Raw genomic sequence first — 27840 nt, forward strand, 5'->3', positions numbered from 1 at the left:
TGGGGGTCTAAATTAAAATCCATAGAATTTTTTAATGATTTGTCAAAATGTAGTTTATATTATGCTATTTTCAAAAATATAATAAAAAGTATGGGTCACGGGGCTTATTTTCACGATACAGGTTGTGTAATATTGTCAGATTTTGTATAGATTACGCATTGAAACCCCAATTTCGTGCCCTACAACAAAAACTACACAATAGAATTTTGAGATAAAATACGAGAAGAAAGCTCTAAGATATAATAATATGCATTCAAATAAGAAAAAGAAAAATGGGATCACGGGACTCGTTTTCTTGCTCCATAATAAAATAGCAACACATTCCTTAGTAAAAGTAACTTTATCTGAGCTATCTCCCTTTACATTTGAGTTTTCTCCCCTTTGAGAAATTTGTACAAAAAAAAGAATCAAACAAAAGTAATCTGCTTATTGTAAAATACATATTAACATAAAAAAAATTACACATGAATTACTTGCTACTCTCGAAATTTGAACATTTCATTAAAGATGTAGACTGCTTGTTTTCTGGTATTTAAAAATCCAAGATGGAGAAAGACACCCTAGCTACCTAAGAACATGCCAATAAATAAAAGTAAAGGGTTTAGACGGAGTTGTGGATACAAATTGGGTTTCCCCTCAAATAAACCAATGGTAAAGTTCATGATTCGGTAAGGAAAACAGCAAAAAATAATCTGATGCATTCGTATTTTTGACGAGATTTGAGACATTTTCAATGAATTTTATTAAGGGTTTTACGAGAGGTTGCAGATAGACAAAACCTGACTGGGATCCTTAAAATTAGAATGACATAGTCTGATTTGCTTAAATACAAATGTAGTTTGATTTCTTTCCCAATGAATCGGCTTTATCGATTAAATTAAGGTAAAGCGATGATATCAGGACACATATACTTGTGTGTAAGCACGTAGCAGAAGATCCTGTTTATGTTTATTGACATGTCTAGTATTTCCACTAGCAATATGTAGTACATGTTATCTTAGATAAGATGATTGACCTTATTAGAACTATATATCGGACTTCAGTACTTGCCACTCAGCTGTTCAGGTAAGCAACCAAGTTATTTATAGAAATTCATTTAAACTTTTTAAAATGTGGAATTTTGTGTAGGTCAGAACATAAATTGTAATCATTCATATTTGTAAATGTGAATTTTACACCTCTTACACTTATTAATATTATTATTGTAAATACATAAAACAAAATTGAGTATCTTGTATACATAAGTCAAAGTAGAAAATGTAGCACATAGATATTTTAGGGTAAAATTCTTTGTTTACATATTTTTTTTTATTAAAAACTATACTCGATATTATGTGTATTGTCCTATGATCTCCTATGGGTATTAATATGTGACAATGAAAATGTTAAAAATACTGTTTAACAAATTACTCGAATTAAGCTTAAATATTATAATCAATACATAAGAATACCCACACAATTTTGATTAATCAATTAACCGGTTGTTCCTCTTGAGATTTATATACACAGTGTAGAAAAGTAGGTTAATATAAGCATCAGGGAGACAGCACTTTCGGGTTATGTCCTTCACCAGAAAAATCATAACCTGCATTATCAGTTAACAAAACGTAGATGCATGCCTATATATTTGGACTGCAACTACAGTTTGTGAGGAAGGGACAGAAATATAGTCTTGTTAATGATCACCTTTACTCACCATTTTAATATATATTGTATAGCTTTTTAGTAGCAAAGAGAATAAAATTCTCCCATCATGAAGCACTGAATTAGATGTCTGCATTATGACAATAGTGTGAAGCTCTGCCATGTCAATCTTATATACAATGCTTGAGTAAACATTAATACAAGTAAAGTAACCAAGGCAAGCCTCAGAGGCAAGCAGGCTTAAATAAAGACAACAGTAGTATACCGCTGTTAGAAATTCATAAATCGATTGAGAAAAAAAACCAAATCCGGGCTACAAACAAAAACTGAGGGAAACGCATCAGATAAAAGGAGAACTACGACATAACAGAAACACGACATTAAAATGTAACACACACAGAAACGAACTGTAATAGAACAATGGCCATTTTCCTGACTTGGTACAGGACATTTTAAGAAAAAAAATGGTGGGTTGAGCCTGGTTTTGTGGCATGCTAAACCTCCCGCTTTTATGGCAATGTTAAATATAACATTAAAATGACAACATTACCGAAGGATATTCCTGTGCTTGCATTTTCTATCATGATTTTCTTGATAGAGGGTTGCTGCTCACAAGAAAGCTATTAAAGCAAGAGTTCCAAATCATTTTATGGTGAAGTTGAAATCATCCCTTCGTAAATTTTAGGGACGCCATCACGAGTTGGTTGACCGTTATGGAATAACCGTTTCACAAATGATATCGGATATGTTCCTTACGTCGTAACTACAACCCCCTTCTCTTTCATGAATGTAACCTACCGAATTAGACTATTTACCGGATTTATTATCACATAAACAACACGACGGGTGCCACATGTGGAGCAGGATCTGCTTACCCTTCCGGAGCACCTGAGATCACCCTTAGTTTTTGGTGGGGTTCGTGTTGCTTATTCTTTAGTTTTCTATGTTGTGTCATGTGTACTATTGTTTGTCTGTTTGTCTTTTTCAATTTTAGCCATGGTGTTGTCAGTTTATTTTCGATTTATGAGTTTGACTGTCCCTCTGGTATCTTTCGTCCCTCTTTTACATGACAAGACTACAATACAAATAAATGGGAGAACATATAGAACAGAAAAAAAACTCTAACTCTGAATGCATTAGGAAATAAACTCATTATATATGCCAGGATTGAAATTTAGTATTTGCACCAGACTCGCGTTTCGTCTACAAAAAACTCACCAGTGAAGCTCGAATTAAAAAAAGTTGAAGAAGTTGAAGAGCATTGAGGACCGAAAATTCCTAACAATTTTTCCAAATACAGCTAAAGTAATCTATTCCTCAAATCCTGAGGTAGAAAAGCTTTAGTATTTCAAAAATTCAAAGATTTGTAAACAGTTGATTTATAATTGTGACCATATCAATGATAATTCATGTCAGCACAAAAGTGCTGACTACTGGGCTGATGATACAGTCGGGGGGACTCCACCAGCAGTGGAATCGACCTAGGGATTGTAAATTAACTCATCATAGATATCAGGATTGAAATTTAGTATTTGCACCAGACGAGCGTTTCGTCTACAAAAAAATCATCAGTGACGCTCGAATAAAAAAAAAAGTAAAAAAGGCCAAATAAATTACGAAAATATAACAAAAATACCGAACTCCGAGGAAAATTCAAGAGAAAGTCTCTAATAAAAAGGCAAAATCAAAAGCTCAAACACATGAATGAATAAAACTGTCATATTCCTGACTTGGTACAGGCATTTTTTTGTGTAGAAAATGGTGGATTAAACGTTCTTTTAAAGCTAGTTAAACCTCTCACTTGTATGATAGTCGCATCAAATTCCATTATATTGACAGCAATGTGTGAATAAAACAAAGACATAATAGGTTAAAACAGTAAAAATTGGGGAACAACAGTCAATATTGTGTTAAAATCTTAATCACTATAAAAACAAACAAATTATGAAACAATGAAACACAAAATTACGTATTAACCAAGCATTTTTGAAAAAAACGAAAGAAGTAGAAAGGGTAACATAGAAAGAGCATTGAGGTCCAAAAATTCCTAAAAGTTTTGCCAAATACAAATGCAAATATTTCTGCAAGTACTAGAATATTGACCCCTTATAAACCTAGGATCAAAAGTTTCCCTGATTTTATTCAATGAGTTATGAACACAAATTTGATTCAATATTTTCTTGCGATAATGTGATGTATTAAGTATCATTGTTAACCACATAAGTGAACTGTATAACGAGGAAAACAGCTATAATATCAATACATGAACTGTGTTTGATTCATGACTTATACTATACATGTAATAGCAAACACCAATATATTGAAATGTCAACTTTCTAGAGAAGGTATGTTGTCAAAAAATAATATTGTATTTAAAAATATTCGCATTTTTTTTTTCTGTGCTTCATGTTTGTATTGTTTTCTCAGCTATCGTTTTGTTATGTATATGCTTGTTTTTAGTAACAATCAAATTATTTGGATTTTAAACTAATCAAATCTAATTCATACTCTTATTAATTAGAAATAAATCGTCCTACAGTTCTTATGTATTTGCAGAATTTATCTTCCCATCCATTTTCTCTCTCATCAGATTTCCTCTAATTACTTCATTTTTAAACTTAATTTATCTAGATTAATTGAAAACATGCTTTATCTACAACGTAAAGACATTTTATACGTTCAGTTATTTCACATCCTATCGTTTATGTTGATATTCTATATAAAGCACAACAGTGTCGTCATTCACCGCAAAAGCTAACCAAACTTTTAAACCAACTTATTCAGAAGCGATATTGTTGTCATATAATTCTGATGGCATAATATTGAAGTAATATTGATTCATATATATTTTATGATGGTATGATACTAAATCTCTTATAGAAGAGATTGCGCCAGATTTTCATATGATGAAGACATCATATTTCAATCAGTTAATTGTGGTCTTGAACTGACATTCCAGTAACAGCTGTTAGTACTATTATAGGTTATGTATTATTGGCACTTGCTAAGTTTCTTCTGTTTCATATTCTGTATTCGGACTCTGACCTCTTTCAAACTGAGTTTTTACTGTGCATACTCTGGCCTTTGTAAACTTTTCTTGTATATTCGTGTTTTTTTTTCATTTATATGTTTCGAATTAAAATCAATTTTAACTGAACTAGTAAAAATCTTTGTTTTGGGGCCATCCGAAGACCTCTTACATGTCTTTGGGCTTGCTCTATGGTTAAGTTGTTGTCTCTTTGACACATTTCCTTTCTCAATTTTATTTATCTAGTTGACAAATGTCGTCACTATTGACAATCACTTCTGAAGGGATTTAGTTGATGAAAACTTAGTGGTGGTATTGCCGCTAAACTATATGAATATTTTATATGATATGTATTTGCTCAAAACCAAAATTTTCGATTTCTTACCCATTTCTATGTTTGATGTCAGATAGGTTCTCAAACATATTATTTGTTTCTTCAAATAAAATGATATGAACCGAAGAAAAAGAGAAAACGAAAAGGTGTAAAACAAACACGCAACACAAAGGATAGGCGAAAGATACCAGAGGGACATTCAAAATCACAGATCGAAAATAAACTGACAACGCCATAGCTAAAAAAGGGAAACAGACAAATAGACAAATAATAGTACAAAAGACACAACATTGAAAACTAAAGACTAAGTGAAACAACATTCCACCGAAATCTATAATACTAAAATTACGAGGTCCAATTTGTCAGCCGTCATCACGTAAAAACGACGAATCACAGAATTCAACTTTACATATAACTAATATAGTACAAAGGTGTAGATTAAAAATTACACCACTCCAGGCCCTTTTGTTTTCCACGTAATTAATATTGCCAATAATTAAGAAGTTCCGGGTCGAGTCCGCTACCGATACTAATAGTATATTCACCTGTTACCTATTACCTTATCTGTACGTTCCGCATCTGACAGGCGCACCACCAAACGTTGTATTCAGGATTAATATGCTATATACACAGGTCATAACCACAGGGTTGACAGTACTAAATTGTCAAATTGTTACCTATTGTAGTATTTTAATCAGTAAGACCATGGAAGTAATATTTAAATATTACTTCCATGGTAAGACTTTCTAAGATAACAATACGAATACTAAAAATCTGGACTAAAAATAAGGCGTATAGGTACAGTTTTCAATTTGTTAGTGGGCATGACGTAAAACAGCGAAGCAAAGAATTCAACTTTATTTATATCTTATATAGGACAATGCTGTTGATTAAAAAATACTCCATTCCAGGACCTTTTGTTTTCCAAATAATTAATATTATTGTTTCAGTTCGACGGGTTCAAACAGGAAGACTTGAAAGCAGAGAAAAACTGTGTATCTTATAATCGGCATGACTTTATCAGATGACAATACTAATATTAAAATAAGGCTTGCGCATAGTTATATACTTTAATTCAGTCACGGACCCGTGATATCACGGGTGTGTTCTAGTGTTATATAAAAAAATGAGACACACATTACTACTTAAGAAATGCAAGATAATAGAAATACAAAGCAGAAGTAAGTATTCCGTGTGTAAGGTATTTTACCCTGCCTCCATTATTCATTTTTGTTTTTGCAGATAAACCATGGTAAATATCGCAGTACTCGGAGCGGGAGTAGTCGGCTTGTCAACAGCCATAAATATCAAGAAAATACTTCCTACTGCTAGAGTGACTGTGATAGCAGATCGATTCAATAGTGAAACGACAAGTTATGGAGCTGGAGGACTTTTTCGTCCTACGATGAAACATACTCCAGGCCTTCCAGTAGATTTACTACGGTAATATGAATTGTCGGGCTTCAAAGTGCGATTTTCTTTTCTTTGTTTAACATTACGGTCAAAACAAACTCAATATTAAACTAATTTAAACATCCACCAATTTCCAAAACTGAAGGTCAAAGACATACAACTATGAACAATACACTGATAGCCTGAAATGGCACAGACACAGAGTGTGTGGGAGTTTTACCAGTTTTTCGTGGACTATAACCTTCTTATTATGTAACTTTTGGGACGACTAACGTGTTCAAAGAAGTAAAAAATGGAAAACAACACGTTTTATAATTTATTGCGTCCGAAGCGCTTTTCTGGATTTACCTTCATCAGGAACGCTCAAAGCCAAACATTTGAAATCCGAAGATGTATAAGTACCGAAAATCGTTGAAGAGCTTTATGTCAAAAATACCTAAAATAAATAGCCAAATTCATCTAAAGCCAACTTTGCCTGAGGGAGTTGAAACCTTAGTTTCATAATAATTTCAAAATTTATAAACAGACAATTTTAGTAAAGTTTGTTAAATCATGTCAGTACCGAAGCACTGACTACTGAGCTGATGATACCCTCGGGGACTGACAGTCCACCAGCAGAGGTATCGACCCAGTGATGTAAAAAATGGAAAACAACACGTTTTATAATTTATTGCGTCCGAAGCGCTTTTCTGGATTTACCTTCATCAGGAACGCTCAAAGCCAAACATTTGAAATCCGAAGATGTATAAGTACCGAAAATCGCTGAAGAGCTTTATGTCAAAAATACCTAAAATAAATAGCCAAATTCATCTAAAGCCAACTTTGCCTGAGGGAGTTGAAACCTTAGTTTCATAATAATTTCAAAATTTATAAACAGACAATTTTAGTAAAGTTTGTTAAATCATGTCAGTACCGAAGCATTGACTATTGAGCTGATGATACCCTCGGGGACTGACAGTCCACCAGCAGAGGTATCGACCCAGTGATGTAAAAAATGGAAAACAACACGTTTTATAATTTATTGCGTCCGAACTCTTTTCTGGATTTACCGTCATCAGGAACGCTCAAAGCCAAACATTTGAAATCCGAAGATGTATAAGTACCGAAAATCGTTGAAGAGCTTTATGTCAAAAATACCTAAAATTAATAGCCAAATTCATCTAAAGCCAACTTTGCCTGAGGGAGTTGAAACCTTAGTTTCATAATAATTTCAAAATTTATAAACAGACAATTTTAGTAAAGTTTGTTAAATCATGTCAGTACCGAAGCACTGACTACTGAGCTGATGATACCCTCGGGGACTGACAGTCCACCAGCAGAGGTATCGACCCAGTGATGTAAAAAATGGAAAACAACACGTTTTATAATTTATTGCGTCCGAAGCGCTTTTCTAGATTTACCTTCATCAGGAACGCTCAAAGCCAAACATTTGAAATCCGAAGATGTATAAGAACCGAAAATCGTTGAAGAGCTTTATGTCAAAAATACCTAAAATAAATAGCCAAATTCATCTAAAGCCAACTTTGCCTGAGGGAGTTGAAACCTTAGTTTCATAATAATTTCAAAATTTATAAACAAACAATTTTAGTAAAGTTTGTTAAATCATGTCAGTACCGAAGCACTGACTACTGAGCTGATGATACCCTCGGGGACTGGCAGTCCACCAGCAGAGGTATCGACCCAGCGATGTAAAAAATGGAAAACAACACGTTTTATAATTTATTGCGTCCGAAGCGCTTTTCTAGATTTACCTTCATCAGGAACGCTCAAAGCCAAACATTTGAAATCCGAAGATGTATAAGAACCGAAAATCGTTGAAGAGCTTTATGTCAAAAATACCTAAAATAAATAGCCAAATTCATCTAAAGCCAACTTTGCCTGAGGGAGTTGAAACCTTAGTTTCATAATAATTTCTAAATTTATAAACAAACAATTTTAGTAAAGTTTGTTAAATCATGTCAGTACCGAAGCACTGACTACTGAGCTGATGATACCCTCGGGGACTGGCAGTCCACCAGCAGAGGTATCGACCCAGCGATGTAAAAAATGGAAAACAACACGTTTTATAATTTATTGCGTCCGAAGCGCTTTTCTGGATATACCTTCATCAGGAACGCTCAAAGCCAAACATTTGAAATCCGAAGATGTATAAGTACCGAAAATCGTTGAAGAGCTTTATGTCAAAAATACCTAAAATAAATAGCCAAATTCATCTAAAGCCAACTTTGCCTGACGGAGTTGAAACCTCAGTTTCATAATAATTTCAAAATTTATAAACAGACAATTTTAGTAAAGTTTGTTAAATCATGTCAGTACCGAAGCATTGACTACTGAGCTGATGATACCCTCGGGGACTGACAGTCCACCAGCAGAGGTATCGACCCAGTGATGTAAAAAATGGAAAACAACACGTTTTATAATTTATTGCGTCCGAAGCGCTTTTCTGGATTTACCTTCATCAGGAACGCTCAAAGCCAAACATTTGAAATCCGAAGATGTATAAGTACCGAAAATCGTTGAAGAGCTTTATGTCAAAAATACCTAAAATAAATAGCCAAATTCATCTAAAGCCAACTTTGCCTGAGGGAGTTGAAACCTTAGTTTCATAATAATTTCAAAATTTATAAACAGACAATTTTAGTAAAGTTTGTTAAATCATGTCAGTACCGAAGCACTGACTACTGAGCTGATGATACCCTCGGGGACTGATGTCAACAGTCCACCAGCAGAGGTATCGACCCAGTGATGTAAAAAATGGAAAACAACACGTTTTATAATTTATTGCGTCCGAAGCGCTTTTCTGGATATACCTTCATCAGGAACGCTCAAAGCCAAACATTTGAAATCCGAAGATGTATAAGTACCGAAAATCGCTGAAGAGCTTTATGTAAAAAATACCTAAAATAAATAGCCAAATTCATCTAAAGCCAACTTTGCCTGAGGGAGTTGAAACCTTAGTTTCATAATAATTTCAAAATTTATAAACAGACAATTTTAGTAAAGTTTGTTAAATCATGTCAGTACCGAAGCACTGACTACTGAGCTGATGATACCCTCGGGGACTGACAGTCCACCAGCAGAGGTATCGACCCAGTGATGTAAAAAATGGAAAACAACACGTTTTATAATTTATTGCGTCCGAAGCGCTTTTCTGGATATACCTTCATCAGGAACGCTCAAAGCCAAACATTTGAAATCCGAAGATGTATAAGTACCGAAAATCGCTGAAGAGCTTTATGTCAAAAATACCTAAAATAAATAGCCAAATTCATCTAAAGCCAACTTTGCCTGAGGGAGTTGAAACCTTAGTTTCATAATAATTTCAAAATTTATAAACAGACAATTTTAGTAAAGTTTGTTAAATCATGTCAGTACCGAAGCACTGACTTCTGAGCTGATGATACCCTCGGGGACTGACAGTCCACCAGCAGAGGTATCGACCCAGTGATGTAAAAAATGGAAAACAACACGTTTTATAATTTATTGCGCCCGAAGCGCTTTTCTGGATTTACCTTCATCAGGAACGCTCAAAGCCAAACATTTGAAATCCGAAGATGTATAAGAACCGAAAATCGTTGAAGAGCTTTATGTAAAAAATACCTAAAATAAATAGCCAAATTCATCTAAAGCCAACTTTGCCTGAGGGTGTTGAAACCTTAGTTTCATAATAATTTCAAAATTTATAAACAGACAATTTTAGTAAAGTTTGTTAAATCATGTCAGTACCGAAGCACTGACTACTGAGCTGATGATACCCTCGGGGACTGACAGTCCACCAGCAGAGGTATCGACCCAGTGATGTAAAAAATGGAAAACAACACGTTTTATAATTTATTGCGTCCGAAGCGCTTTTCTGGATTTACCTTCATCAGGAACGCTCAAAGCCAAACATTTGAAATCCGAAGATGTATAAGTACCGAAAATCGTTGAAGAGCTTTATGTCAAAAATACCTAAAATAAATAGCCAAATTCATCCAAAGCCAACTTTGCCTGAGGAAGTTGAAACCTTAGTTTCATAATAATTTCAAAATTTATAAACAGACAATTTTAGTAAAGTTTGTTAAATCATGTCAGTACCGAAGTAAAAGACACATACGGTTTTGAGATATAAATATACGCAGACATCGACGGAATTATTCATTTATTATTTATATATATGTATTGTTTTATGCCCCATTTATTGGCATTATGTTTTCTGGTCTATCCGTCCGTCCGTTTGTTCGTCCGTTCGTCCGTTCGTTCGTCCGTTCGTCCGTCTGTTCCACTTCAGGTTAAAGTTTTTGGTCGAGGTAGTTTTTTTATGAAGTTTAAGTCCAATCAACTTGAAACTTAGTACATATGTTCTTTATGATATAATCTTTCTCTCCAAATTAGAGGTTTAACCCCATTTTCACGGTCCACTGAACATAGCAAAAAGATAGTGCGGATGGGGCATCCGTGTACTGGGGACACATTCTTGTTTAGAATTATTTTTGATACACATGTATTTATTATTGTTTCTCATAATATATTCATAAAATACTGGTTGTAGGAGATGGGTAGCAGATTCATGGGAATATTTTTCAAATATGACTTTGACTGATAAGGCAGCAGAAACAGGTTGTCAGCTAGTTCCAGGCTACTTCTTCTCAAATGAAGTTCTTATCGTAAGATCTACTTTAACATATGATTTTTTTCTAATTCTTGCAAATATTCCTCCGATTACCCTACTAAAAGTTGGGATTATATTGCTCAATCTTCTGAATAATGCATTTGTTTCTGGATGATTATTTTGCATTACACTATCATATATTTTTTTGATTTTGGGTCGTCATTTGTTATTTGGGTTTTAGTTTATGGAACCAATCAGAAGAATATTAAATGAGTAAAACAATATAATTATTAAAAATGAAACATGAGCTGATCATTGAATTCACCGGATTCAAGTTGAGTTTTTGTTGTCCAATCTTGAGCTTCTATGTTTTGTTATTACTATTTGTGTTTTCGTCGTTATTTTTTTCTGCTTTTACCTTTCTTTTGTCTGTCTCTCTGTTTGTTTGGGTTTTTCCCCCTGGTTGTTGTATTTTGGTTTGTTTTTGCCATTACTGTTGTCTGTTGTATTTTTGTGGCCATAATGTCGTCTATAATACTTTTAAAATAAATAGGATATTCAGTCAAATTTAAAAAAAATTATTTAGCTATACAAATTAAAAATTAACAATTGCTTACGACAATTCTTGGTTCCATTTGTCAATTTTCAAATGTCTTTTCGTCAAAGGTTACAAAACTGAATCATTTCAACAATTTATATAAAATTTGAATTCGAGGCCGTCTTGAAGAAAATGTATATCTCAATAGTATCATGAAGAATATATGATAATAAAAAAAGACGAAAAGAAAAGCAATAGGTAACAAAAAAACTACAAAGAACACGAAAAACTGAACAGCAAGAACCCTGAATTTACATCCGAAAAACCGAGTTCGTGCCATCCGTGGAACATGTCGTGTTGCTAATAACAAATAACGATTCGGTGATGAGTTGCATTTATTGATGTCATTATCGAGGAAAGAGACCGGGGTTGTGGCTAGGACAATTAAACCATAATTAATGTAAATTTTATTTTAGAGTCTTGTTGATAATGATTCTTTTTCATGGAAAATAGAATCAATTCAATTCAAATCAAGTATGTATCGTTCCAAAAAAGGTAGGAACATTTACAAGCAACACTTATAATTAGATACGCACACATTATAAGCAGCTCACATGATACATTTGACACTATTATATAATGTGAAAGTGGTTGTTATAGAAACAAACAAGAATTACTTCAAATGTACTTATGGTTTGTTGGGATTGTTAGGTCCAGTGATGAAGCTGATGTTTACAACAGTTAGCTATAAAACAAGGTTTAATCCATCATTTCTACATCAGATAATGCCTTTACAAATCATGAATATGACAGTTGTTATCCATTCTTTTGACATTTTTGTGCTTTTGATTTTGCCATTTGATTCTGGACTTTCCTCGGAGTTCAGTATTGTTTTGTATTTTACTTTTTTAATCAACATTTTCATCATTAAATATTATAAATAAATGTAGCGTTACTTGACAAACGTCATATGAGATGAAGATGAAATTGTATTTTATTTCAGAACGAATTATTTGGTGAGTTTGTCTATACCTATGCCAAAATGACTGATACTGAACTCAAAGCAATGAGAATGGACAAAAAATACAAGTATGTTTTAAACTTCGAATGATTGACTAATTCTTTTTTTTTTTTTATTATTTCTTTTGAATTTATGATCAGTTCTATATATGTTAAAATGTGTAAAATATTATATTTGATCAAGTATATATATCGAAGAAACATCGCAAAAATGTCATTTTAGACAATGGGCTGTAATGTGTTGTTATGTTATTCTTTTTGAGGTAGAAAAAAAAACATTATTAAAAAAGTTCAAGCAATTCACATCTCATCTATTATGGTAATATTCTGTATACATCACAGAAATGTCGCCATAAGCTAACCAAGCCTCTAAACAGACTTAGTCATAAGACATATAGTTACAATATTGCTGTCAAGTAATTACAGATGACTTTTTTATGCCCAATTTACATGCATTATGTTTAATGGTCTGTGAGTCCGTTCTTCAAACCGTTCGTCCGTCTGTCCTGCTTCAGGTACAAGTTTTAGTCATGGTAGTTTTGATGAAGTTGAAGTCCAATGAACTTGCCACTTAGTACACATGTTCCCTATGATATGATCTTTCTAATTTCATTGCCATATTATATTTTTGACCCCAATTTCACGGTCCACTGAACATAGTAAATGATAGCGCGAGTGGGGCATCCGTGTACTGTGGACACATTCTTGTTTAAATCAACATTCATTAATTCACTCATAGGGTCTTTGCATAAGGAATAAATACATGTATTCTAAAACCATTTATTGGCATGATATGGGCTACGTTCTTCTCGTATAAATTATGATGGCATGATACTAAAGCCCTACCTGGAGGTATTGTTCATGATTTACATGATATAATCTTTTAATGAGTTTAGTTGAGGTCTGGAGCTGTATATCAGTAACTTATATAGTCCTTTGTTAATTTATGTTAATCATTGTTATTTTGCCTAGTTTTTAGCTCACCTGGCCTAAAAGGCCAAGTGAGCTTTTCTCATCACTTGGGGTCCGGCGTCCGTCGTCGTCGTTAACTTTTACAAAAATCTTCTCCTCTGAAACTACTGGGCCAAATTAAATTAAACTTGGCCACAACGATCATTGGGATATCTAGTTAAAAAAATATGTCCGGTGACCCGGCCAACCATCCAAGATGGCCGCCATGGCTAAAAATAGAACATTGGGGTAAAATGCAGTTTTTGGCTTATAACTCAAAAACCAAAGCATTTAGAGCAAATCTGACAGGGGGTAGAATTGTTAAACAGGTGAAGATCTATCTTCCCTGAAATTTTCAGATGAATCGGATAACCCGTTGTTGGGTTGCTGCCCCTGAATTAGTAATTTTAAGGAAATTTTGCTCTTTTTGGTTATTATCTTGAATATTATTATAGATAGAGATAAACAGTAAACAGCAATAATGTTCAGCAAAGTAAGATTTACAAATAAGTCAACATGACTGAAATGGTCAGTTGACCCCTTTAGGAGTTATTGCCCTTTATAGTCAATTTTTAACCATTTTTCGTAAATCTTAGTAATATTTTACAAAAATCTTCTCCTCTGAAACTACTGAGCCAAATTAATCCTAACTTGGCCACAATCATCTTTTGGGTTAGTAGTTTGAAAAATGTGTCCGGTGACCCGGCCATCCAACCAAGATGGCCGCCATGGCTAAATATAGAACATGGGGTAAAATGCAGTTTTTGGCTTATAACTCAAAACCCAAAGCATTTAGAGCAAATCTGACATGGGGTAAAATTGTTTATCAGGTCAAGATTTATCTGCTCTGAAATTTTTAGATGAATTGGACAACCCGTTGTTGGGTTGCTGACCCTGAATTGTTAGTTTTAAGGAAATTTTGCTGTTTTTGGTCATTACTTGAATATTATTATTGATAGAGATAAACTGTAAACAACAATAATGTTCAGCAAAGTAAGATTTACAAATAAGTCAACATGACCGAAATGGTCAATTGACCCCCTTAGGAGTTATTGTTCTTTATAGTCAATTTTTAACAATTTTCATAAAATTTGTAAATTTTTACTAACATTTTCCACTGAAACTAATGGGCCAAGTTCATTATAGATAAAGATAATTTTAAGCAGCAAAAATGTTCAGTAAAGTAAGATGTACAAACACATAAACCATCACCAAAACACAATTTTGTCATGAATCCATCTGCTTCCTTTAATATTCACATAGACCAAGGTGAGCGACACAGGCTCTTTAGAGCCTCTAGTTTCTGTTACCTATTTCAACATCGGACTAGGACATTTTTAAACTAAGCTTTACTGTGTTTATTCGACGTTGGCTAGATATGTTAGGAGGGGTTGACATATTTTACTTCATTAATATGTTTTGGAGTTTAGCGTGGTGTCCATTTCGCTGAATAAGTATAAATATTGTTCACCGTGTAGAACGCCACATGCGGGGTGTCGGGGTGGCAATTCGAAGCGAAGAAAAGCTATCAAAGTAAGTTCAAGTATCAAAATTTCGTTTTTTTTTAGAATTCTTAGTACCATATAATATATTGCACGGAAGGAACTGCAACACAATCTATTTCCTGCACAGAAGCAGTCGATATCAGTGCTCTGTTTTTTCAAACACCTCTCCCTAGTTTTCTGTGTTGCAGATTTTGGGGCTTTATATGCAAACTTCTGGATAAAAACTACTTAAGACGAACTCCCCCCCGTATCATTTATATAGAATTGATTTCATATCATGAAAATTAACCAAATACCAGCTTCTTACTTAAAATTAATCGGTTTTTAAACTAGTTTTTCATCAAAATATAAACTGTCGCTCGGGGTGTCTGATTTTGCATCTCAACGGGTAGAGGTTTTTGAAAAGAAAAAAAAAAGAATAGATATAAATCGGTCTTCATCTGATACTTTTTAACTCAAACACATCTACTATATTATAAAAACACATTAAAAACTGAAGGTACTTTATTTTGTTTTAAATCTGGAAAAGGATTCCTTTTCCATTTCAGTCAATGCCATGGTCAGAAAAAAGTAACGGCTGTAGCTCAATGCACCGAAACATGGAGGAAAATCATAGAGCAAACCTCCATATAAGATTTGGCCGAAGCCACCAACTTTAAACTCTATCATTGGCATCACCAGGAATCCTCTCAAAAGCACTCGGGCACGCCACGGAAAGCACTTTTTCCAAACGAATTTGATTACTCTCTATAATGAAACACTCACTGGCATCTTTTGTTTACTCCATGGTTTTGATTGTTATTGTCTAATCATAAAATGACAATACAGCTTCAACAAAATCTCTGAAACTGACATTACCAAGATGCTTGATTTCTTGATTGACAACATATTTGTTCCTTTCGGAGGACGTGTTTTTCAACAGACTGTCGGCATTCCAATAAAAACCAATTGTGCCCGACTTGTTTCTTTATTATTATGAGACCTCATATCTTGATTAACACCTAGAAATTGACAATGAAAATCGGTTGAAAAATTTTTTTTATGACAAACGAGAAAATTGTGAACTTTCCATTTCTATGTAGCAACATTCCAATAGCGCCTGCATACGGAGTTTATATCTCCCAATTGATACGACATTCCCGCGCTTGTTTTTCCTGTTATGATTCCCTTGGTAGAGGGTTGCTGCTCACAAGGAAGCTATTAAATCAAGAGTTTCAAATGGTGAAGTTGAAATCCTTCCTTCTAAAATTTTACGGACGCCATCACGAGTTGGTTGACCGTTATGGAATGACCGTTTCACAGATGATATCAGATATGTTGCTCACGTGGTAAATACAATTCCCTTCCCTATTTATGAATGTGACCAACCAAATTAAACTATTTTCCGAATTTGTAATAACATGAGCAACACGACGGGTGCCACTTGTTGAGCAGGATTTGCCTACCCTTCCGGAGCACCTGAGATCACCCCAGTTTTCTATATATGTTGTTTCTTGTGTACTATTATTTGTCTGTTTGTCTTTTTTTTATTTTTAACCATGGCGTTGTAAGTTCATTTTCGATTTATGAGTTAAGACAATAAATTTCCTTTAGACAGTATTTCTCTACTTCTTTTTCTGGAGATGGTTAGATTTATGTCAAAGAATAACATCGGAAATTTGGTATCGGGAAACAACAAAAAGGTTTTGGAAAACTGGCTACATGTACAGACTTTTTCACGGTAAATTTTTATAATTTATGGATGAACCAAAAAGTATTGGACATATTACATAAAACTTGTGTGTGCGCGGAATGGCCGATCCCTAAGACTCAGAAATAATTTTGAAGTTCCAAGTCAAAAGATGATATTAAACTTCACCCCTATGGACCTTGACATCCCAAAGTTTGACCTCTGCTTTAGATATCTTGGTTCTTACGTTGAAACATTTCATCATGTCCAATGAGGCTGACATGGTTTCCTTTATACGAGATTTCTACTGTACTTTCATTAACATAATGTGATTGTGTTGCAAATACGTCACTTGCACTAAAAAGAGCCGATTTGATACAAAAAAAATGCCATTTCCCACAAATTTTGTTAGCTGAAACAATGACGCCTGTAATCCATTGATCACACACATAAATCTCGATTAACGCCAATTGTCACCTGCCATTCCTTCAAACTTTTGAACACACAATTCCTGGCCTTTGGAGAGCTCTTTACAGTCTTTCAATCGTAGACCTATCACGTTAAGCGCCTTTAGTACCCTTTTACAAAGAAAAAGTTCCAAAAACTTGTCCGTACCCAATAAATGTTTGCCTAGTAAAAGTACAAAATACTTATTTGGTCTTTTAGTAGTGGTTTTCTTTCCTTAAATGTTATCCCATCTTCAAAACCAAACATTTCTTCATCTCCTTCCTTGCCATCTACCCCTGCTGTTACCCTTTCCCCCGTCAGTACATAACATAAACTCATCATTTTTTGGTTACGTAACATATTAAATACAGGATAAAGAATGCATGAAGAATTGACTTTTGGATATCAAGGTCCATGGCGATGTAGTCTGATAGTATCTTTTGGCTTGGAACTGTAAAATTAATTCCTGCATCTTGGGAATCGGCCATTCCGCGCTCACACATGTTTTCTGTAATGTGTCGAATACTTTTTGGTCCACCCATAAATATAAAAAATACCTTAAAAAAGTCTGTAACCAGTTTTCCAAAATCTCTTTGTTGTTACCCGATACCACATTTCCGATGTTATTCTCCTTGACATAAATCTGACTGTCTCTAGTAAAGAAGATTAGAAATATTGTCTAAAGGAAATTTTTTTTACCATTACATATGGATTAAAGATAGAAAATCACTAGCCAGATTAAGTTTTGATGAAAAAGATGCTGGTGAGTGTTTCATTGGAGAGAGTAATAGAATTGATTTTGGAGTGAGTGCTTTTGCGGCGTGCACAAGTGCTTTTGATGGGAACCTGGTGAATAACTTTGATACCAATGATGGAGTTTGACAGTTGGTGGCTTCGGAAAAATCTTATATGGAGGTCTGCTGTATGATTTGCCTCCATGTGCATTGAGCCACAGTCGTGACTTTAGATCTAGCCATGATAAGGAAAAGAAATCCTTTTCCAGCTTTAAAACAAAATATTTTGTGTCATTTTTGATTATTTATGAAATCCAAAACACATGTCTTATCAGACTTAAAAACAGGCAAAGAGAAGTACCTTCAGTTTTTCATGTGTTTTCATTATATGCAAATCTAATTTTTTTAATCAAAAGCCTCTATCCCTTGAGATGCAAAATCTAACACACCGAGCGACACATTATACTTTGATGAAAAACTAGTTTAAAAACCGATTAATTTTAAGTAAGAAGCTGGAATTTGGTTAATTTCCATGATATGAAATCAATTCTATATAAATGATATGGGGGGAGTTCGTCTAAAGTAGTTTTGTATCCAGAAATTTGCATATGAAGCCTCAAAATCCGCAACACGGAAAACTAGGGAGAGGTGTTTGAAAAAAAAAACCAGAGCACTTAAACCGACTGCTTCTGCTTGCAGGAAATAGATTGTGTTGCAGTTCCTTCTGTGCAATATATCATATGGTACTAAGAATTCTAAAAAAAAAAGAAATTGTTATACTTGAACTTACTTTGATAGTTATCTTCGCTTCGAAATTGCCACCCCGTGTCAAACATAGCCGACACCCCGCATGTGGCGTTCTACACGGTGTTGTTGAGATAGTGTTTCTAAAGAAAAAAAGTAGTCGATACAATATTTTGTCATGATAGAGTATTGAAAGTTTTCTATTTTTTGTAGACATGGCTATCATGTTACGACAGTAATTACCTGTTGTACGCGTTATATGCCTTGGTTGATGAATAAGTATGTATAACTGAAATATCCAAATTTCAATTGCAGTAGCTGTCATATTCATTACTATTCACACTATTTAATATGATGTAGAAAAATACTTACATTTTTACAATAATAACAAAAGTTCCATAAGAAACAATAAAAAATGTATACTATCATCATTAATTATCATCATTTTGTGTTCATTTGAGGACACAACACCGTCTAGTTAACACTAGCGATGGCCACCATCAACTGATGGTCTTGTATACCGATATAGTTAACTCAAAATTCCTTATATATATAAACTTCAAATTACATGTCAACTTTATGATGTGTTTCCCTCAGTTTTAGTGTATAACTCGGATTTGTTTTTTCTCTATCGATTTATGAATTTCGAACATCAGTATACTACTGTTGTCTTTATTTATAGTCTACAGCTTTAAAAACTTGGTATTTAATGAATCCCATGTTATTCTGCACATTTTGGTTAATTTAATGAGCCCGTATCTTTACGAAAGTGTGGCGGTGGATTTACAAATGAGTGTTTTCCAAATTTAAAGTGTCGATTTTAATTTTCCAAAACGCACGTTTAATCGTATGAAGACAACTTTTTCATTATTGGCCTTATCAGCCGATAAAACGATTTAACGGTTTTTACATATACATTGTATTGAAAAGTCAAAATATTTTATCGGCTTGCCGCGCAAAAAAAATGTTTCAAATTTGCTCATGAATCTTTGTCTTTCCAAACTAACATGCTGCACCTACAATATATTTCAGCTTGAACATACACACACTTAACAGAAATTCACAGATTTGAGAGGGTTTAGATCTAAGTAGCTAACTTTTTCAAAATATATTATTTATTAAGGTGGCTAGAGCATGGCGGAATAGTTGAGAGTAAAACCATTGGCGATTTCAACCAGGTAACATTTCTCCCATTTCAGATATTTATTGTACACATTTAAACGAATTGTTCGGACAGTAAATTTTAGAATGTGATTTTGTAAAAGGCATAAACTGATAAGTCGAATGGGTACACTATGTGTCTGCTTCGGAATCGTCGAAGGTATGGTGCTCATCCAGGTAGGAGGGTAGTTATCGAAAATCAGATATCCGCAGGGGTCTTAATAATATTATATGTAAATGCCGACTTCACTTAAATCCGCATAAGAGTTGCCCTATAGCATTCTGCTTCATATCAACTAATTAAATATGCAGAACGGTATTCTAAAAACAAAAGGAATGGAGAGAACGAAGATGATTCTAACCCTACATATCTTTTATATGAATTCGATTCGATTCTTTTAATGCATTGTCCCATTCATTAAAGCAATGAATAAGTGATCGTTAATGAACTTTTCAACTTAAAATTATACTATATGAACACCTTCATATATTCATTAGAAATTCCAATGTTGAGCATTATGATATTACTGTAATATATGTTACGTTGGTGTTTCTTTCTTTTTAAGCTTGTAGGTCTATATGACGTTGTTGTTAACTGTACAGGGTTAAGAAGTAATACATTGATTAAAGACGACACAGTCCATCCACTCCGAGGACATTTAATCAGGGTATAGTTATTATTGATAACATTCATATTATAAAAAAGTCAAAAGTAAAATAAAAAATAAAACGTACCGACCTCCTAGGAAAATTCAAAACGGAAAGTCAATATCAAATGGTAAAATAAAAAGCTTGAACACATCAAACGAGTGGAAAACAACTGTCATACTCTTAATGCATTTCCTTATGTAGAAAATAGTAGGTGGGTTAATCCTTGTTTCACAGTTAGCTTAACCTCTCATTCTCTCATGACAGTCGCATAAAATTTAATTATATTGAGAAAATTGTTTGAGCAAAACAAAGACAGTTAAAAATGACAGGCATGCTGCATCAGAAAAATTAAAACAAAAGCAGAGTGCCTACAGGATAGTCATATTGCAAGGCAAACAAAACACACATCATTAATAAAACCTTTAAAACAACATTTCAGCATTTTTAATTCAACAAGAATAACATTTACTAGTTTAGAAATAAATGTAACATTGTCTTTCCTGAAAAGGTAGAAGAGGGACGAAAGATACCAAAGGGACAGTCAAACTCATAAATCTAAAACAAAATACTTTCCTCACATTTCAGGATAATATATACGAATCTGATAGAATTAAATAATAAGTTTAGGTCAACATACAAAACAGATTTTAAGATATATAATTTAACGTATGTAAGGTTTTTTTCCTTGATGATAAATTTCAGGCGATTTATCTCTTCCAAGATTTACATTTACAAATGATTTTTATCATACAACTTATTCAAAATGTATAATCGAAAACATTAATTTTTAGTCTGTTGTGCTAGTACGGGCTAATAATTTCATGTGATCACCACCAGTTTTCGATGGGGTTCGTGTTGTTTAGTCTTTTGTTTTGTATATTGTGTTATGCATACTGTTGTTTGTTGTTTGGTCGTTTTCTGCTTTTTTGCCAAGGTGCTGTCCGTTTGGCATTGACTACGATTCTGAATATTCCTTTTGTATCTTTCACCTCTTTTACCAACCAGTGTATTGTTAAAATGTAGATGTCGTTTGCGTCTTTTAATGTATATCTTTGCATAAATCTTCATCTTCTTTTAAGCATTATAAGTAGTACATGCGATTTGATTATGAGATTTAATAGAGAAAATTTAATACAATCAACTTGTATCTTATAGTATCTATCATCATAATTGATTTTCTTTAGGTTAAAGCTGATTGGATAAAATACTGGATGTATACAGAGGATGGTGCTTATATCATTCCGAAGTAAGTTTTTTTCTGAAACTGTTTATCAACAAACAATCTAAACATTTCAGAATGAAGAGCATATAAAGTTTAGTAAATATTATATTGAACCGAGGGTGTGCTGTAATCTGTTAGCAGTTCTATTCATAAGTCACTGACACTTAAAAATAAACCACACACTGTATAGTTAAAGTGCACACGTGCTATGATTGTGTGAATTCACCAACGAAACCTAACGAATGATTTGTTACGCTGGACGAGCGATTCGTCTACATTATACAGTGGTCATATAATTTAAAAAGTTGAGAGGCCAATCTAAAAGCGAAGTTGAAGAACATTGAAATTTTAAAAAAAATCTCAAAACGTTAAACAAACAGGTACTTAGAAGACGAACTAAAGAAATTAAATTGTTGTGGGGTTAAACATAGAAAAGATATAAAAAAAAAAACATAAGTCCGATAAAAGAAAGCAACACCATAGTTAAAAGAAAAACGCCGGAATGAAAATCAACCGTAGTTGTTTCATAATTTTTGCGTTTGGGATTTTGTTGACCGTTGTTTGTCTTTCTGTCATTTTTAATTTGGCCAAATAGTTGTTTATTTTCCCATGAATTGTGGCTTTTGTTTTCACATTGGTAATGTCGTAACTTTGTATCTCAACTGATGAGAAATATTTTCAACGTAATTTTTACTGCAGGAAAGAATCGACACTTTCGAAAGAGAAGTAAATAATCCTAAATCTACTCCCTTTTTAGCTCACCTGGCCCGTCGTCCGACGTCGTCGTCGTTAACTTTTTACATTTTGAACTTCTTCTAGAGAACCACTGAATGGAATGAAACCAAACATGGCATGAATGTTCCTTATGAGGTGCTGACCAAGTGTTGTTACTTTGTAGCCGATCCATCATCCAAGATGGTCGCCAGCGGGGGACTTAGTTTAACATAGGACCCTATGGGAAATGCATACACATGACTTCTTCTAGAGAACCACTGAATGGAATAAAACCAAACATGGCATGAATGTTCCTTATGAGGTGCTGACCGAGTGTTGTTACTTTGTAGCCGATCCATCATCCAAGATGGTCGCCAGCGGGGGACTTAGTTTAACATAGGACCCTATGGGAAATGCATACACATGACTTCTTCTAGAGAACCACTGAATGGAATAAAACCAAACACGACATGAATGTTCCTTATGAGGTGCTGACCAAGTGTTGTTACTTTGTTGCCGATCCATCATCCAAGATGGCCGCCAGCGGGGGACTTAGTTTTACATAGGACCCTATGGGAAATGCATACAAATGACTTCTCCTACAGAACCACTGAATGGAATGAAACCAAACATGGCATGAATGTTCCTTATAAGGTGCTGACCAAGTTTTGTTACTTTGTAGCCGATCCATCATCCAAGATGGCCGCCAGCGGGGGACTTAGTTTAACATAGGACCCTATGGGAAATGCATACAAATGACTTATTCTAGAGAACCACTGAATGGAATGAAACCAAACATGGCATGAATGTTCCTTATGGGGTGCTGACCAAGTGTTGTTACTTTGTAGCCGATCCATCATCCAAGAAAGCCACTTGCGGGGGACTTAGTTTAACATAGGACCCTGTGGGAAATGCATACAAATGACTTCTTCTAGAGAACCACTGAATGGAATGAAACCAAACATGGCATGAATGTTCCTTATGAGATGCTGACGAAGTGTTGTTACTTTGTAGCCGATCCATCATCCAAGATGGCCGCCAGCGGGGGACTGAGTTTAACATAGGACCCTTTGGGAAATGCATACACATGACTTATTCTAGAGAACCACTGAATGGAATGAAACCAAACATGGTATGAATGTTCCTTATGAGGTGCTGACTAAGTGTTGTAACTTTGTCTCCGATCCATCATCCAAGATGGCCGCCAGTGGGGGTACTTAGTTTAACATAGGACCCTATGGGAAATGCATACAAATGACTTCTTCTAGAGAACCACTGAATGGAATGAAACCAAACATGGCATGAATGTTCCTTATGGGGTGCTGACCAAGTTTTGTTACTTTGTAGTCGATCCATCATCCAAGATGGCCGCCAGCGGGGGACTTAGTTTAACATAGGACCCTGTGGGAAATGCATACGAATGACTTCCTCTAGAGAACCACTGAATGGAATGAAACCAAACATGGCATGAATGTTCCTTATGAGGTGCTGACTAAGTTTTGTTACTTTGTAGCCGATCCATCATCCAATATGGCCGCCAGCGGGGGACTTAGTTTAACATAGGACCCTATGGGAAAAGCATACAAAAGTCTTCGCCTAGAGAACCACAGAATTGAATGAAATCAAACATAGCATGAATAGTCCTTTTCTTATGAGGTGCTGGCCAAGTGTTGTTACTTTGTAGCCAAATTTTATCCGTTTTTATATGATTTCAAAAACCCAAGTAAAGTCAAGTGAGCGATACAGGCTCTTGAGAGCCTCTAGTTTTTCGAAATGTACTACTACATTATTTATTCATATATTTCCCTGTCTCGGTTGTTCTTGCTATAATTTTACTGTGTTCCCGTCATGGAATGTTGTCATTTTAGCGGTATGTTTAACAAAACCAGGTTTAACCCACCAATTTTCTTAAAATGTCCTGTACTAGGTCAGGAATATGGCATTTGTTATATAATAGTTCGACAAAATTAAAGATATCGATAGTGTGATACAGCAAATACTGAAACCTAATTTTATACAAAAAGACACATACGATAGTATACTAGCATTTTGACAAACATCCATAATTCTCCTTCTTTAAATCTTCCATACATGTCTTAATATTGACATTGTCAACACCATATCTATCAAATGTAAAAGGTGTCTCATTTACCAAATAAACTACATAGCAGAATTAAAGTACTAAAAGTACAAAATAAATAAGAAAGCCAAAGATACCAAGGGGTCATTCAGAACTCATGGTTAGAGAAAAACTGTCAATGCGAAGTAAATTATTCTCTCTCTGGAAAAACAATGCTGATGTATAGCTTACGAGTGTGTATACTTATCTATTTCCATAGTGGTGATGTCATAAGTATCGGTGGTACCAGAGAAAAGGGTAATTATAACACGGACATCGACAAAACAGATAGTAAAGATGTTATGGACAGATGTCTCAATCTATGGCCACCATTAAAGGTTTGATATGTAGAAACTTATACATTGCAAAATATTTCCTGAATATATTGTCCAGAAACAGTATATTGTTGGATATTTTTTTTATCTAGATTGCCATTGTGATGAATTATAATTATATAAATATCTTTCCATAACATCATTGTCATGTCAATCTTTAAGACGAGTATTGTAAAAAGAATTGTATAAAGTTCGAGATTGCATGTTGGTAACGTAAGGGCGTCAATATTTTTTATATCTTGTGGTATTTGTTGTTGATAAAATATGTCCGTTGTTGTTCTGTAGTTTGATGAATGATCTTGTGTGTGTTTGTGCTTTATTTCTGTCACGTAGTGTTGTCATTTCAGCGATATTTTGTCTAGCATTTAAATCAGGTTCAACCCTCAATTTTATCTTAAAATGTCCTCTACCAAGTTAGGAATATTACAGTTGCTATTAAGTAGTTCATTTCTATGTATATTACCGGATTTTTGGGGTGTTTGTTTTATTTCACGTCAGTGTTCCTGATGCTAGTTTGTTTTCCTCTTATAGTTGACGTGTTTCCCTCGGGTTTAGTTTATAACCCGAATTTGTTTTCTCTCAATCGATTTATGACCTTTCAACACCGGTATACTACAGTTGCCCTTATTTGTTCCAAGCGTATTCGGTTTGTCTTCTAAATTTGAATATGACTTTGGCTGTTGTTATCTAATAGTTAGTTCCTATGTATGTTGCATTGTCGTTTGTTTTATGTTACACTTCAGTGTTTCTGTTGTTTCGTTGTTTTCCTCTTATAGTTGATGTGTTCCTCGGTTTTATTTTATTTGCTCTCAATTGATTTTTACCTTTGAACAGCGATCTACTACTGTTGCCTTTATTTTGGTATCTTTCTCATATGTGATGAGTTTATTTATTTAGATGTCTATTTATTATCGCTTATCGTACATATATACATTTAATACTCCGGATAAAGATTAACACAGAAGAGTTCCTTGGATACATTAAATGTTGTTTTTATTTTGTAAATCATTTTCAGGTAATTTTATGGTTTATTTCAAAGTACAATTGAACGAAAATTGTCATAATCTTTACATACCTATATAAATAATCGTATCTGCAGATATTGTTATTCAAATTTTAGGGATGTAAAGTAGTAGAGGAATGGGTTGGGTTGAGACCTGCTAGATCACCACTTCGACTTGAACCAGAAATCTTAAAGACAAATAAAGGACCACTGAAGGTGAGATTAAGTGATATTTATTTCAAGCTAAGACGTGAATATTCTGATCTAAAATGACGTGAATATAGAATGAAGCAATGCTTAAAAAATTAAAGTAACAGTCAAAACATTAAATTGATCTCACTCAAGGAAACATGGTAAGGTTTATATACATTTAAATGAAAATATAATGTATTAGAGTTTAAATGTTTGATACACATTATTTTTTAAAGTAAAAATTACTTCCTCATTCATTACTTTTCATATGAAAACGAAATATGTGTGTGTACTCTAATAGGCAGGTCATTTATATGTGTTAGTATCAATGAATGATCATCACATCTTCTCTTACTTACAGGCTATATACTATTTAAGTTTAGAAATCATGTTAAGTATTTGAAAAACAATAAATTGTTTATAATTGATAATCAGCGACTTTTTTTTTAATTGTAAATGCTGATTTTATAACTAAAATTCTTAAACTTTTCATTTGTAAATGTTTCATTTTAACGAAGTTTTAAGAAAAACGTTCGTAATATACACAAATGTTATATGAATTTGCACCAGACGAGTATGTCGATGAATTTTATTCATATTCTAGGGTTAAAGATATTATATTTTTATTTACTTTATATCGATACGAAATTCATTTTTATTTTGTGGCCAATGAAACTGTGCCTTCATTATATATGTTTCAAGTGGAAGAAATAATCTGTAATATTATTCCTGTTTGAACAAATATTATAGTTTCTGTTCCTAATGGAATACATGATATATAATAAGTGTTCCAATAGGAACAACTAGTGTCACTATTAAGTTTCATAGGAAACTTATATTAGGTGAAACAAAAATACTTTGACGTCACAACAGGACGATATTGTTTAATGACAACTATAGTTTATGACTTTACTTCACAAAATGTACCAGCTGAGAATAGATTATTTTATTGTCCAAAAATATAACTAAATATTGGTTTGAACAAGTAAACATATAAACCAAAAGAAAACCGGGAGGTCTAACACTTGAATGTTAATAGTCGTTAGCTTTTCTACAAAAACAATTCATGTTCCGGGTTTTTTTGGGGGAAAATATGATATTGCTGAACGTGCGATGAATATACGAGATGACCTTTGATAGAATTTTATGTTTATAAAGAATGATGATTTTTATCTGGTATTTTTTTTTTTATCCATTTAGGTAGTACACAATTATGGACACGGTTCAAATGGAATAGCATTGAGTTGGGGTACAGCCATACATGCTGCCAAGTTAGTGAAAGACATTATGGATTCGAATTCTAGGATGTGATGATAGAAATGTAATTGATACGCATTTAGTATCGAAGAAGTAAATTGTGCAGTTCACATAAATATAGACTGTACAAAAGCAATATTTTAATATGGTATCTTATACGGATTTATATATGGAAATACATTGCAAGGTTAAATCCGGATTATCATTTTCTGAAAGGGGTACATGCCTTCAGAAGAAGAGTGTGAATTGCTGCAGGAGTAATGCAATCATGTAACGTTTATTTATTTAGATGATCACTCTTTATGAAAACTAGTTTAACCTTCCACGTATATCATATTGTTATAAATTTAGCTGTAACCTAGTTTTATAATCAACTGGTTATACTCAAGGAATTGTTCTATTTTGTCTTATTGTTAGTCGTTATTTTGTATGATGTAGTACAGATCTAATAAGGCACCCATTTTTCGTTTGTTTTTAGTTTGTTTCAATGTTTTACACTTTCCCTAGTTAAAGGGTGATTGAGCGGTAACGCACATTTTAAAATCATTTAATTTCTTTCTGTGCTTGT

General features: G+C 33.7%; 2 protein-coding genes across 2 annotated transcripts in view; both read left to right on the forward strand.

The window, feature by feature from the left end:
- The window catches only part of LOC139512619 (nose resistant to fluoxetine protein 6-like), a 499632-nt gene that overhangs the window by 362260 nt on the left and 109532 nt on the right, over positions 1-27840 (forward strand). The window lies entirely within an intron of this gene.
- LOC139512627 (D-aspartate oxidase-like) lies at positions 875-27741 on the forward strand. Its single transcript, XM_071300373.1, has 11 exons — positions 875-1065; positions 6249-6449; positions 10951-11065; positions 12552-12637; positions 18832-18897; positions 19742-19796; positions 20346-20447; positions 21615-21676; positions 24706-24823; positions 25941-26039; positions 27216-27741. The coding sequence occupies exons 2-11, from the start codon at positions 6256-6258 to the stop codon at positions 27324-27326; spliced, it is 1008 nt and encodes a 335-aa protein (XP_071156474.1). The 5' UTR covers positions 875-1065; positions 6249-6255; the 3' UTR covers positions 27327-27741.

Source organism: Mytilus edulis, chromosome 2 (genome assembly GCF_963676685.1).
Source record: "Mytilus edulis chromosome 2, xbMytEdul2.2, whole genome shotgun sequence".
NCBI lineage: Eukaryota > Metazoa > Mollusca > Bivalvia > Mytilida > Mytilidae > Mytilus > Mytilus edulis.

Coding starts and splice junctions, on each gene's coding strand:
- LOC139512627 (XM_071300373.1), top strand. CDS start 6,256: ATGGTAAATATCGCAGTACTCGGAGCGGGAGTAGTCGGCTTGTCAACA. Junction 12,638..18,831: donor AGAATGGACAAAAAATACAA/GTATGTTTTAAA, acceptor TATTTTTTGTAG/ACATGGCTATCATGTTACGA. Junction 19,797..20,345: donor CCATTGGCGATTTCAACCAG/GTAACATTTCTC, acceptor TTTCTTTTTAAG/CTTGTAGGTCTATATGACGT.